Consider the following 14,764-nt stretch of genomic DNA (forward strand, 5'->3'; position numbering starts at 1 on the left):
CATGTGAAGAGAATACTCCAAGGAAAAGACCCTGATGTTGAGAAAGATTGAGGGCACAAGGAGAAGGGGACGACAGATGACGAGATGGTTGGACAGTGTACTCGAAGCTACGAACATGAGTTTGACCAAGCTGCGGGAGGCAGTGGAAGACAGGAGTGCCTGGTGTGCTCTGGTCCATGGGGTCACAAAGAGTTGGACACAACTAAATGACTAAACAGCAACAATCCTAAGACCTTGGGGGCAGAGGTATGCACTGGGGTATAGGAAAAATCATCAGAGGAGAGGGGAAGGTAGATACTTAATGTTGGTCACTGGTGCTGAGCCCCCATCCCATAAAGACTTAAGTAGCCTGTGCTCACATCTTGTAGTGCTGTTAATGTTTTCTCTGGGAGGGTGTGGATTCTCCTTCACTGGAGATTTTTTAGCAGAGGTTGGACAGCCATCTGTCATAAATGCTTTAGTTTAGATTTCTGTATTGCAGGGGGTAGGACTACATACCCCTCGGGGTCCCTTGCAACCCTATCATTCTGTGATTCTATGACAGGCACAACCTCTAGTGCAGTATTGAGGGACGATGTCAGCAGTCAAACACCAGAAGATATGATGCAATAGTTATGGTGCCTGATCTAACATGTTGATTAGCTTGTCCTCTGATTTGTAAAATTAAATTTCATTTTTTAAAAAATATTGCCAATAGAAAACTCCTACCTGGGTTCAGACAATAACTGGAGTTATGTTACAAATGAAACCCCATATGTGATTAAAAACAGGCACTGTAATTAGTTCCACACCATTATTTACTGGATCAGCTCCCCACACCCATACATAAACATTCTTACAAATTGTCATTCAATGCAATTTATTACATAGATTATTTCATTCTTCTTATTAAGTTTTTTTTTAAAAAAAATCTATACCATGGACTCACTGAAAAGTTGTATGTAAATACGGGAAAACATAAATTCCTTTAAAAATAGAACATAAGCGTAAGGCTGACTGGGACATTAAACAAAGAAATTAAACAACTTTGAGTGATTTTCAATAAAAAATTATCATTGACCAATTTCTTTGAAGGAGATGATCGAAAACACTTTGAAACATTTAGTTCAGTGTTATTGTTTTTTAAAAATAGTTACTAACAAATTCAGATTAGAACAGGCCTAATAATGCCATGATCAAATTGAGAACGAAAGACCATTTAAGGATGTGTGTTATAATAAAATATGAATTTAAATGTGTTTTTAATTGTCATCTATATTTTTTATGCCAATTACTTTTCCTTCGGGGGGGAAAAACCCTAAAACTGTCATGCACTGGAAACAGACAAATCAACACATCCAATTCAGCGACGGAACTTTATATCACCCACCAAAAAACAGATGCTAGAGAAAATCACATTGTTGCTTCTTTTTCACATTAATTCACTTCATGAGAATTGCTTTGCACGATACAAGTTGACCAATTTTATTTCTCAGGGCATCTTTGACCTCCTTATTTCTCAGGCTGTATATGAATGGGTTGGCAAGAGGCGGCAAAACTGTGTACAACAGAGAGGAAAGTTTTTGCATCTCTTTGTTGGCTTCACCCTTTGGTAACATGTACACAATCATTAGCGAACTATAAAAAATTGAAACTACAATCAAGTGAGAGGAACAGGTGGAAAAGGCCTTTTGTTTCCCAGTGGTGGATGGTATTCTTAAGATAGCAGCAATAATATATGAATAGGATGTTAAAGTTAAAATAAAAGGAGGAACTGTGAATATGGCAGCCACAGCAAAACCCATATTTTCCACCAAGTTGGTGTTGCTGCAAGAGAGTTTAATAAGAGGGAAGTAGTCACAAAAGTAATGATCCATTTCCCTGGGGCCAGAAAATGATAACTGTAGCACCAGAATGAATAATATAGAAAACCCAATAAAGCCATTGAGCCAAGATGCAGCGACTAAATTGATACAAGTATTGGTTTTCATAGTAGTTGCATAATGCAATGGTTTACAGATTGCTAGATACCTGTCATAAGACATCACACAGAGTAAACAGCATTCTGTAGCTTCCAAAGAACCAAAGAGATACCACTGTGTGAAGCAGCCGTTGAAGGAAATTGTTCTGTCTCTAGTCAGGAGAGCTGAAAGCATTCTTGGAAATATATTGGAGCTGTAGCAAGCCTCCAAGAAGGAAAGATTCCCAAGAAAGAAGTACATGGGAGTATGTAGATGGTGATCAGTGACAACAAGGACAACAATCAAAGTGTTCCCAGTTATGGTCACCATGTAAATGATGAGAAAAGTCAGAAAAAGAAGTGTCTGCAATTCATAGAATTCCCCAAATCCGAGGAGGATAAATTCTGTAATTGTTGTCTGGTTTCTCAACATTGAGCAGAATGAAATCCTGTTGAAAAGAGAAATGGATAAGTATCTATACAGAGACAGGGAGGTAATTTATATTCTGCTTCATGTTTCACCCGAAATCTCCAAGTGGTTTGCAAATCTCAACAGAAATGAATCAATTTTAGAAATAAAATAGCAAATGTGCATGGAAAATCAAAGTCTACTTCTCATTTTAAAGCACAAAAATTATATTTCTAAAATGTAAGTAAAACACATAATAATCGGGGGGGGGGACAAACCCTTTGCAAAGAATCAAAAGTGGATAGCTCAGTTGGTTAGAGTGTGGTGCTGATATGGCCAAGGTTTCAGGGAGAGCTGCATATTCCTGCATTGCAGAAGATTGGACTAACTGATCCTCAAGGTCTTTTCCTACTCTACAATTCATTTATTTTTTATTATTATTCCATGGTTGTGATCAGAGATTACAAATAGACCTCTTATATTCACAGACCTCAACAGGAGTTTTCCTCCCAGGTGTCATGGTTTTGCATTTGCTGAAGTGGACTCTAGTCCATGCCAGCTTCTTCCATAATAATTAGTTAGCCCTTAACATTTTGCAGAAATGTTTTTTATGATTGTTGCCACGACAGAGTGACATAGCTACAGCTCAGGAAGATTATTTTGTGGGGCATGTTTATTTCATAGGCTAGTCCATTATTTCTATTCATTGCTCTGAAGGAACTTATAGGAACTTGGCTGTCTTATGACATAAGTTGCCTGGGCAACTCAGAAGAAGTAAAAAATACTTCAGAATTTTATGGACAAAGACACACAAAGATTTCAGTGAACTCAAAGTGCTAGGCACTGAACATATTACTACTATGGTGCCAGGTGAGCCTCTCTAGAAAGACTGTTCCAAAGCTGATAGATCACCCTTGAAAAGGTCTCACTCTCTGATGGTTACTCACCTCTCTTTAATTTATGTTCTCACAATGGTTTCATTCTGTTGCTGTTTTTTCCATGCTAATATACACTGTCATGACAAACAATCAGTTCCCAGATCCTTCTCTTCATCTCATCACACTCAATGTTGTGTAAATCTCAGTTCTATGGCATGAATGCTATGCCAATAATACAAAGTGGGGATATGTGTACTCTAGGATGTTGGTTTTATTAAGAGAAATACAGAAGTGACGGCTCAATCATCAGGGACATAATATACTGCAAAAACAAGCAATTCGGCAATGTATTGGCTAGGGAGTGAGGGAATTCAGTGCAGCAAATTAAAGGACAGAACACTGTGTACCCCTCTGAGCCCAAAAAGCATATGACAACCCTCTGGTCCTTTTGAGAGTCTGTACCTATCTTTTTATACTGCAACTTCAGGGAATCAGTTGGTCAACTTGATTAGATTTTCACCTTTATCGCTGGGAGTGCATGCCTACCTTGAAAAATAACTTCTTTGGAGTTCAACACTCTTAGGGAGCAGGTAAAAGGTAAAGGTAAAGAGACCCCTGACCATTAGGTCCAGTTGTGACCGACTCTGGGGTTGCGGCACTCATCTCGCTTTATTGGCCGAGGGAGCCGGTGTACGGCTTCCGGGTCATGTGGCCAGCATGACTAAGCCGCTTCTGGTGAACCAGAGCAGCACACGGAAACGCCGTTTACCTTTCCGCCAGAGTGGTACCTATTTATCTACTTGCACTTTGACGTGCTTTCGAACTGCTAGGTTGGCAGGAGCAAGGACCAAGCAACGGGAGCTCACCCCGTCGTGAGGATTCGAACCACCAACCTTCTGATCGGCAAGTCCTAGGCTCTGTGGTTTAACCCACAGTGCCACCCGCATCCCTTAGGGAGCAGGTAGGAATTCCTTATCCTTGACTTGGCATCCCATTTGGGAGTTATTGTGCATTTTTGTAATCTGCTATGGGATATGCCTTCCATCTGTAAATTGGGAGGAGGGATCCTGCATAAATTCAGTCTTAATAGTACTTCTAGACATATTAGAAGCAGCTTTCCCCATCATAATAAGCACTGCTCCAGGAGGTCTTGTCCCTAACGATACTATAAAGTAGCTTTGATGGATAGGATACCAAAAGTAGATTTATGCACATATATGTAGGAATATATTTCCATATGATTGCCCCGTGTTTCACCACCAAAACAAAATCTAATGTAATTATCAATTGGAAATATATTTACAACTTTCAAGCCCCTCTTTTCTACCTCCCATTCTTGGTACTGGGATTCTCCATGATGAAATTATACCATGTTCATCAACCATTTTAGTCCAGTGGGCACAGTTGGGCTTTTGAGAAAATGTTGTTTCTGGCAGTAACAAGTATTATATACACAAGATGACCATCTTGTGTATGGAGGCTTGGCATAACACAAAGTGGATGCCATAAGTGAAGCAGATGCCTTCAGGTGAAGAAAACAAAACACAAAACACAATACACGAACAAACAAAAACCAGCAACCAAGGTGTCTGGGTCAGAGGGGAAAGATGTGGGGAGGTTTAAGGAGTCTCTAATTTTATGGCCTTGGGGAGCAGAGGTATGCAATGGGGGAGAGGAAAAATTATCAGAGGAGAGGGGGAGGTAGATGATGTTGGTCATTGGTGCTGAGCCACCACCCCATAGAGATTTAAGTAGCCTGTGTTCTCATCTAGTGGTGGTGTTAATGTCATGTCAGTGCCCAAAACAAAACTCTCATCCATATGGTGACTGACTTGGTGTTCATTACCAAAACCTGATTGGATAAGCTGGCAGTAGGAGGAGATTGACCTTGCCTAGCTGTGCCCACCTGAATGGTAGTACTGCACAAGTCAAAGCAGGAGTTTCTGGATGTATGGGATCTTATGATGTAATGATGAAAACAATATAAACAAATATAAGACTAGCTGTAAGGGGATGTTAAAGATAAGTATCAATATAGTCAGTGCTTTGGGGGGGGGGCAACGCAGAGGTATGTATACCCCTACACATTTTGTGAATCTAAGTTTGGCCTCATTGAAGGGCAGTGTTTCAATATGAGTAGGAAAATGAGAGTATCCCTAAACATTTTTTATTTTAAAAAAGCACTGAATATAGTTGTATAAAGAAGAGTATACTTTCTTTTTTATAATTAATTTTTATTGAAAGTTTTCAACACAGAATACAATAAAAGCCACACTAGCCTAAATAAAAATAAATCTAAATAAAAATAAATCTTAATCCTTATTCTACACAAAGGAGGGTAAGCCCTCTCAGCTCTCACTTGGGAGTTTCTCCCTCTTCCCCCCACCCTGGGAAATACGCCCTACCCTGCCCCTCACATAGGGCCAAAAAGGCTATGTTTTCTATTGATTGGGCTTTATCTGTAAGCGTGTAAAAGAGCAGAACAATAGATTGTAATATTCATTTTATGTATATGTATTAGAGCTAACAGATAAAAAATAATTAACCCTAGCACAAGAAGAAAACTATTCAGTATTTTGAAACAACAGCAAAGTTTAGGGGTGAATCTGAATTGTGTTTGGTCCACAACATAAGCAAAAAATTCACAATTTCCAGAGTAACACAGTGATTAGAATGTAGTTGGATATTACCCTTCTCCAAATGTTTCAGTGCATGTCTTGGATTGAAAACCATACCAAAATGTGTAAAAATGTGTATATTAGAATAGAGTGTGTCTAGAAATATGTGAGATAAAAGATTAATTTAAATAGCTACCTAGTTGAGCATTTAATATGAATTTTCATACCTTTATTTTACAGATTAATGGAAACAAGTTGGAATGGGTTTATGAATGTATACATTTGAAACTGAGTTGAAGTGGAAATAGATGAATCAGCTGATCCCTATCAGAGTCTGAAATCTGTGTCATCCACCATAAGGAAAGTTCTGGGGGCAGCATGGAGACAACACATAGTATGTTGCTTCTATCACATATGACCACACTTCATGTGCCTTCCTTTGTGTGGCACAAACCTACCAATATTATTTATCAGGGCATTTTTGACCTCCTTGTTTCTCAGGCTATATATAAAGGGGTTGGCCAAAGGGGGCAAAGCTGTGTACAAGAGAGAAGAAATCTTTCGCATCTCTCTGTTGACTTCAGCCTTGGGTAACAAATACAAAATCATTAGTGAACCATAAAATATGGATACCACAACCAAGTGAGAGGAGCATGTAGAAAAGGCCTTTTGCCTCCCAGTGGAAGAAGGGATTTTCAAGATGGCAATAATTATATATACATAAGAGGTTAAAGTTAAAAGAAAGGGAGGGAGTGTGAATATGGCACTCACAAGAATACCCAACATTTCCCTTAAGCTGGTATCACTACAAGAGAGCTTAAGGAGCGGGAAGTAGTCACAAAAGTAATGATTAATTTCATTGGGGCCACAGAATGTTAACTGTAGCATCAGATTGAGCAATATCAGGAAGGCTATAAATCCATTGGACCAAGATGCAGCTGCTAATTGGATACAAGTCTGGGTGCTCATCATTGTAAAATAATGCAGTGGCTTGCAGATTGCTAGATACCTGTCATACGACATCACACAAAGTAAACAGCATTCTGTAGCTATTAGGGATCCACAGAGATACCATTGCGTTAAACAGCCGGTGAAAGAAATCCTCCTATCTCCAGTCAAGAGAGCTTGTAGCATCCTCGGAAATAAATTGGAGCAATAGCATGTCTCCAGGAAGGCGAGATTCCCCAGAAAGAAATACATTGGGGTATGAAGATGCTGATCAAAAACAACCAGGACAACAATGAGAATGTTTCCAGTCACTGTCACAACATAAATCACTAGAAATGTCAGGAAGAGAAATGTCTGCACTTCGTAGAATTCCCCAAATCCCAGGAGGATGAATTCTGTAATCTCTGTCTGGTTTTCAAACTTCATCTAATAGGAAAAAAGTCAAATCCTATTGAAAAGAGCAATTTTTATTAATGAAATAATTCATGAGTGCCATGCTAACATTAATGCAATATGTTTGAGAGCTGATGTTGTCACACAAGCATTGCCATTGACTATAATAACAATTTTGGGCTTGTGCAACATTTTTCAAAAGTGCAAGACATCCACTGAATTTGACTGTTGTGCTTTGCCAGCAAAACAGCTTTTTCCCACAACTGGGTATCACTCATTTTCATAGGCACACTGAAACATTATATTAACAGGTAGTGAGAAGCTGATGTAAGGATCAATAGAGAAAACATTGGTTGAAGGCACTTGACCTAATCTGTTTTCATATTCACCTTACCATGATCATGATGCATGCTCAGAATCCCACAGTAGGTAGGGATGGAGGAAGGAAGAATCACCCTGAACACTGTTGCTTCTTAAGCTTAGGTTTTGGTCTGTTATAGCACTGGGAAATTCACAGTACATATGTGAATATGAGAAATTATATTAAAAATAAATGTTTTTCAAAAAATTGGAAACTAATGAAGTACTTTTCTGTAACATAATATCCTGTGGTACTGATACATGACCATGCTTCTAACATGCAGATTTATTTATTTTTTTGAAATAATAATAATAATAATAATAATAATAATAATAATAATAATAATTGTCAGAGCTGCCCCTTGGTCCCAGCTCACAAAGGACCAACGCCCGGCTGTAGTTATGTACAAAAGTCTTTATTGAAGTTCAGTTTCCATTTCAAAGCCACAGCGTGCCACTCTACGTCTTAAAGTCTAGACCGGCGAAGTCCCATCTGAGTCTCCGCCCCCCTGACACCAGTTTAAGACTCTAGCCTTGCCCCACCTCTTCCTTCGCTCCTTCCTCCTCTGGGCCCTCCTGCCCGCTGGGGTTTCATCCTTTCTGGACTCTTCTGACGCTGACCCCCCTGATTCTTGCCCCTCCTTCCGGCGGGCTTTAGGACCTGGTTCCCTATCCGGGCTACCTGCTGTGCCGCTCGCCTGTACATTTGAACTTGGCGCGTGCGCCCAGCCGGTAACCTTCCTCTCGACCGTTCCCTCGCTCTCCGATGGAGGCGTGGTCAACCCTGACTCATCTTCTCTCGCTGGTGGCGAATACGCTGGCCCTGATACCTGGGGCCCTTCCCCCCACTATGCTCTGGTGGGGAAGCTGGTCCTGATTTCCAACTGCTGCTCTGGGAGTCCCCGCTGGCCCCTTGCTTCTGGGGTGTCCCCCTTGGGGCCCCCCTTGCCCTGGCCATCGGCGCCCCCTTCTGTGAATCTTCCGATTCGCTGGAGAGGCTCATGGAATCTCTCGGGCTACTGTCCTCTTCTCCTACGCTGCCCTCGGATTGCTCCCCCTCGCTCTCCATCTCCTCCCCTCCCTGCGCTCCCGCTGCGTCCCTGACAATAATAATAATAATATATTATTATTATTTATACCCCGCCCATCTGGCTGGATTTCCCCAACCACTCTGGGCGGCTTCCAACAAAACACTAAAATACAATAACCTATTAAACATTAAAAGCTTCCCTAAACAGGGCTGCCTTTAGATGTCTTCTAAAAGTTTGGTAGTTATTTTTCTCTTTGACATCTGGTGGGAGGGTGTTCCACAGAGCGGGTGCCATTACTGAGAAGGCCCTCTGCCTGGTTCGCTGTAACTTGGCTTCTCGCAGCGAGGGAACCGCCAGAAGGCCCTCGGCGCTGGACCTCAGTGTCTAGGCAGAACAATGGAGGTGGAGACGCTCCTTCAGGTATACTGCACCGAGGCCGTTTAGGGTTTTAAAGGTCAGCACCAACACTTTGAACTTTGCTCGGAAACGTACTGGGAGCCAGTGTAGGTCTTTCAAGACCAGTGTTATATGGTCTCGGCGGCCACTCCCAGTCACCAGTCTAGCTGCCGCATTCTGGATTAGTTGTAGTTTCCGGGTCACCTTCAAAGGTAGCCCCACATAGAGTGCATTGCAGTAGTCCTAGCGAGAGATAACCAGAGCATGTACCACTCTGGCAAGACAGTCCGCGGGCAGGTAGGGTCTCAGCCTGCATACCAGATGGAGCTGATAAACAGCTGCCCTGGACACAGAATTGACTTTATTTATATGGATTTCATATCATTTTAAAAACCCTAGAGCTCTCAGTACAGTGGTACCTCGTGTTATGGAAGGGATCTGTTCCAGAGGCCCGTCCATAACGTGAAATGCCCGCAACTTGAAGTACTGCATCTGCGCAGGCGCACAGCACGATTTGGCACTTCTGTGCATGTGTGAGCAGCGAAACCCAGAAGTAACCCATTCCTGTACTGCGGGTTGCCGCGGGACATAACGTGAAAAGACACAACATGAAGCGGATGCAACACAAGGCATGACTATACTACTCTTTTAATCTCCTTGCTGAGTTCATTTGGAATCAATTATCAACACCATAGTAATGGTGAATTAATATTATGTATAGGAAGAAAACAAAATGTAAGTTCAATGATGCCTTATACAAGTGAGTCGCTTTGGGTTGCCCTGGGCAAGATAAAGCAAAATAATAATAATAATAATAATAATAATAATAATAATAATAGCAACAACAACAAAAAACCAACAACAAAAAACAACAATAATAATGGGAGGACAGCTTCGTCACTTTCTCTAAGAAATTGTTTGAAATACATGAGCTAAAACACAGCCAAACTTCAAAATTGGCACTGCAAATTTTAATATGCAGCACACAAAGCAAAATGTAGATATTAAGGAGAAATGTAAATAAATAATAATGCACATATCAGTGAAAATATGATGCAAAATGCATTATGATTGAGAAAATTGTTTGCAAAGTTACATATCTCCATCAGGAATGCAGACAAAAATGCACAAAATTGCTCATGAATTTTCATGGGGTCTTTTGTTTATTTTTCATATATTGAAAATCATTCAAACTGATACAAAAATTTGGAGAACTGTTAAGACTAGAAAAGTGATAACTTTGTATATGCCTAAAAGTAATAAATGTTTACCTTTCTGCTGAGATTTCTCAGTGCTATTTTACTGATCCATAAGTTCCCTGCTTATTGTAAACAGAAGAAAATATTATAAGGTCCTTTGCTTCTCCTGAAGTCATCTATTAGCATTGCCTCTTTCACTATTGGGAATTATGCATGTCTACATATATAAAGCAGTTTTGTTGCCCTGTTCTGTTCTGGATTACAAAGTGTCTTCAGGTGTTTTTATGTGAAAGAAATCATAATTTATTACCTCCACTTCTAATTACCAGAACAACAAACACTTTTACGGACACATATTTTAAGTGCGTAAGTGTGTTTAAAAATGCTGTCCTTAAGAGAATATGATGGCAGAATATGGTGTTCCCAGAATGTTGGTGTTATTAAGGGACAGAGCCATCTGGGAAACAATATCTTTCAACACACTCACAAACCCCAGAGCAATAATAATGTGATGGAAAATGGAAAGTTTCTCAAGCACTGGTTTTTTATTGCCACTAAAACAGATGTGTGGGTATGAGCCTTTGAGAAAGCTGCCAGAGCAGGATTTTATGTGTAAGAATCCTATGTTGAGTAAACAAGCTTGACAGAGGATGCCCTAAGCGATTAGTGGGTAATAGCTTAAGTAAAGCTTCACAAACATTACAAGCGGACTTTTCAAGAAAAGTACCTTCTAGCTATTTAAATTGCCATTTAATATTCAATAACATCACAAACAACTTACAAGGTAGCTTAAAGAAACACTGGCATGTTGAACACCACATATCTGGCTGTCAGGATTAGCCAATTAAGCTATTCAAAAGAACCAAGAACATGCTGACAAAGCATGTTCTCCTTCAGGGAGAGCACGTGTTGTGGTGGGGTCTACTGAGCCACCCCCTTTGTTGTTCTCCAAGATGGCCAGGGGGCATTGATTGGATTGCCGAGTTGCTGGGGGAAAAGTTATGTTGCAATTTTGGTGGGAGGGGTAAAAGGCTTAAATACTCTGCACGCAGCCTTGTACTTTCTCTTTTGCTGTGTGCAACGGATCACCCGCCCACCCGCCCTAGAGTAAGGGGTTGTTGCGTTGACCTTGCTATGCCTGTCATGGGGTCATCTGCCTTTGAGCAGGGGCCTGTAGGAATTTTTCCACCTGGCAAATTGGCTGGCTGGGTGGTTTTTGCCTACTGCGTAGCAAATCGTCACAACTTGTAAGGTTGTGGTTAGGCATTGGTTATAAATCTGGTGGAGGAGGGGTTAATCATGCCAAAAATCTTAAACAAAAAATTATGTGTCCGTTGTGAGTTATTTTGGGGGGTGGATTGGGGACCTCGACACACAAGAAGTGAATTTCGAGACCATAACATGACCTTTCCCAATAGCTTTTCAGAAACAGGTGCACCAAAAGGAGAACAGTGTCTGTGAACACTGTGCACATTTGAGGTACAAAATGTGGGAAGATTTGAAGACTACTCAAACCTACAAGAACACTTCATGGCCTGTGCACTATATTCTATTAAAAGCAACTGTCAATAGAATTATATGGAGAAATGATCTAGGGACATTCAAAGAACAAATTAGGGGAACACAAGAAAAAAATATTCTGAATGAAACAGTGGATGTATGATTTTTGTGGTTCATGCTGTGGCCACAGACATGTGATTTGACGGTGAGTTTGGGATAGCCCAGTGCAAAAATCCTGAGAATCCATGTGGATCCATGCTTTGTAACCACATTTTTGCACCATTGCAGCCCCAGGAAACAGTGGATGTGTGCTTTTTTTGGTGCAGGCTGTAGCCATGGACATGCTGTGTGATCTGATGGTGAATTTGGGATGACCCAATGTAAAAATCCTGAGGATCCATGGGCATTTACTGCCCCCCCAGCCTCCTTTATCTCCTCCCTTATCTCTCTCCCGATCCCACTTATCAGCTGCTTCCTTTCAACACTCCCTTCCCTCTTGTTTGCCTTAGTGTCTTTTCCTCAGCTGGAGCAGTTTTTTGCTTCTCCTTTTTTTCTAATTTCTCTCCTCATTGATTTATCCCTAGAGTGCCTTATCTCCCTCCCCAATGGCTTGCCAATCAGCTGCTCAGCGGCTTTGTTTCAATATCCCCTTCCATATTATTTTTTTTAAAAAAGCATGATCTGCTTTTTGCCCCTGGGCAATTCAGCTCCAGGGACCACACATTTTCTCCATAAGACACACAGACATTTCCCCTTACCTTTTAGGAAGAAAAAGGTGCGTCTTATGGAGCGAAAAATATGTTGAAATATGTAAAAAAAAAGCAACAAAAAAACCACACGGCCAAACCAGTCAATTTATGAAACAAAATTATTCTGTAAATGCTTTAAGGTTTGGGGCTCTAGAAAAAGGTGCATAAAAATGATAATGGGGAAAGTGGGGCAGATTGATGTAGAAAAATTAAATCTCATATTTTATGTAACAAAAATGAGTCAAATAAAAAAAATTGCTTTATGCATGGCATAACTAATCAATGTTATAATAGCAATCAAATGAACCATTAAAGTTAGAAGATAAAGAGAATATAATGACTTGCATAAACAATGGGTTTTGTATCATTCTGCCCCACCTATGGGGCACTTAGATACATTGGATGAGGCACTTTGATACAAAGCGTAAATTGTATGAGAATGGTAATTATTTACAAAAATATAATGAAAAAAAAAAAACAATTTTTACTGTGAGAGATCATAATCAGCCTTACAATTTGTTACTTAAAATCTAAATTAAGTATCAAAACTAACAGTGTCTCACACATATCATAGACTCTATGGCAGGTTTTCTTAACAAAACATCAAAACAAAATATAAGCCGCACCCGAACATAAGCTACATCTTTAAAATTCATGGGGGGGGGGGGACAATATCTAAATATAAGTTGATCCCTTAAAATTCCGCAGGCACTCACAGCCATTCCATTTTATCGTATGTCTGTAATATTGTAAAAGCCAATTTTTGTAAGGTCATTAATTTAAGTTGCACTTTAACTTTTCATGGATGGAATTTGGGGGAAAAGCGAGGCTTATAGGCCAAGATGGGATACACACACACACACACACACACACACACATGCATACATAAGACGGTGTATATATAACAACAACAGCCGTAGCACAACTATTATCACTTCCACAATAAACATTTATGGAGACAAAGGACAGTACATAGGATGTTGCTTCTTTTACACATTCTCAAGCTTCTTAGCAGTTGTTTTGCATGATACAAGGCTACCAATATTATTTCTCAAGGCATTTTGAACTTCTTTGTTTCTCAGGCTGTAAATAAATGGGTTGGCCAGAGGGGGCAAAACTAAATACAAGAGAGAGGAAAATTTTTGCATCTCTCCGTTGCCTTCCCCCTTTGGTAGCATATACACAATCATTAGTGAACCATAAAAGATCGAAACCACAATCAAGTGAGAGGAGCAGGTGGAAAAGGCCCTTTGCCTCCCTGTGGTGGAAGGGATTTTCAAGATGGCAACAATTATATATACATAAGATGTTAAAGTTAGAACAAAAGGAGGAAGTATTAATATGGCATCCAAGAACAAACCCAACATTTCTATCAAGCTGGTGTCAGTGCAAGAGAGCTTAAGAAGTGGGAAATAATCACAAATGAAATGATTAATTTCATTGGGGCCACAAAACGTTAACTGTAGCATTAGACTGAGTAATATAGAAAACCCTATAAAGCTACTGAGCCAAGATGCAGCTGCTAAATGGATACAAGCCTGGGTGTTCATGGTTGTAAAATAATGCAATGGTTTGCTGATTGCTAGGTACCTATCATAAGACATCACACCAAGTAAACAGCATTCTGTAGCTAGTAAGGAACCACAGAAGTACCACTGCATCAAACAGCTGGTGACAGAAAGGCTTCCATCTCCGGTAGAGAGAGATGAAAGCATCCATGGAAATATATAGGAGCTGTAGCAAGCCTCCAAAAAGGATAGGTTCCCCAGGAAGAAATACATAGGGGTGTGAAGATGCTGGTTAAAAATAACAGCAGCAACAATGAGAATGTTTCCTGTCATGATCACAACATAAATCACTAGAAATGTGAAGAAGAGAAATGTCTGCACTTCATAGAATTCCAAAAATCCCAGGAGGATGAATTCCTCAATCTTTGACTGGTTTTCCAACTTCATCTACTTGAGATATGTTAGATCCTATTGAAAAAAAAAGGAATAACAAAAAACAGAAATAATCGATGAGTCCATTATCACATTAGTGCAAGAGGTTTGAGAGCTGATGTTGTCACACAAGTCCGCTCAACTCTTTTGGTGTAGCAGCATTGCAGGATGGCAGAGACTCCACTGGGTCCCCGATGACGAACCATGCCTTCAGTGCCCTTCCTGATAGGCAGTAGAGGCATAAGCCCTTACCTCCTATCAGGAGCCAGATCCTGGCCTGCACCCTTTTTTGGAGAATGGGACTCAGGCTTGGGTCCATGCCATGGCTGTTTAAGCAGCCCACACTATTTACTTTTTCCTTCGTCGGGTTTCCCACCCGCCCATCCTCTGTTTAAGGTGTTAGT

The 14,764-nt window shown here is 40.4% G+C and overlaps 4 protein-coding genes across 4 annotated transcripts in view; all 4 read right to left on the bottom strand.

Moving 5' to 3' along the window:
- The window catches only part of LOC309327030 (vomeronasal type-2 receptor 26-like), a gene marked incomplete at both ends in the record, with an annotated part of 336,857 nt that overhangs the window by 173,282 nt on the left and 148,811 nt on the right, over window positions 1–14,764 (bottom strand). The window lies entirely within an intron of this gene.
- LOC309328470 (olfactory receptor 2AP1-like) lies at window positions 1,422–2,372 on the bottom strand (the record flags this gene model as incomplete). Its single annotated transcript, XM_081838468.1, has 1 exon — window positions 1,422–2,372. One exon carries the CDS (start codon window positions 2,370–2,372, stop codon window positions 1,422–1,424), a length of 951 nt encoding a protein of 316 aa, XP_081694594.1.
- LOC309327480 (olfactory receptor 2AP1-like) lies at window positions 6,094–7,714 on the bottom strand. The gene has a single exon (XM_081836780.1). It carries the CDS (start codon window positions 7,216–7,218, stop codon window positions 6,253–6,255), a length of 966 nt encoding a protein of 321 aa, XP_081692906.1. The 5' UTR covers window positions 7,219–7,714; the 3' UTR covers window positions 6,094–6,252.
- LOC309328471 (olfactory receptor 6C4-like) lies at window positions 13,410–14,375 on the bottom strand (the record flags this gene model as incomplete). Its single annotated transcript, XM_081838469.1, has 1 exon — window positions 13,410–14,375. One exon carries the CDS (start codon window positions 14,373–14,375, stop codon window positions 13,410–13,412), a length of 966 nt encoding a protein of 321 aa, XP_081694595.1.

The sequence above is a fragment of the Podarcis erhardii genome (genome assembly GCF_964252035.2).
Source record: "Podarcis erhardii genome assembly, chromosome: 13".
Classification (NCBI taxonomy): Eukaryota; Metazoa; Chordata; class Lepidosauria; order Squamata; family Lacertidae; genus Podarcis; species Podarcis erhardii.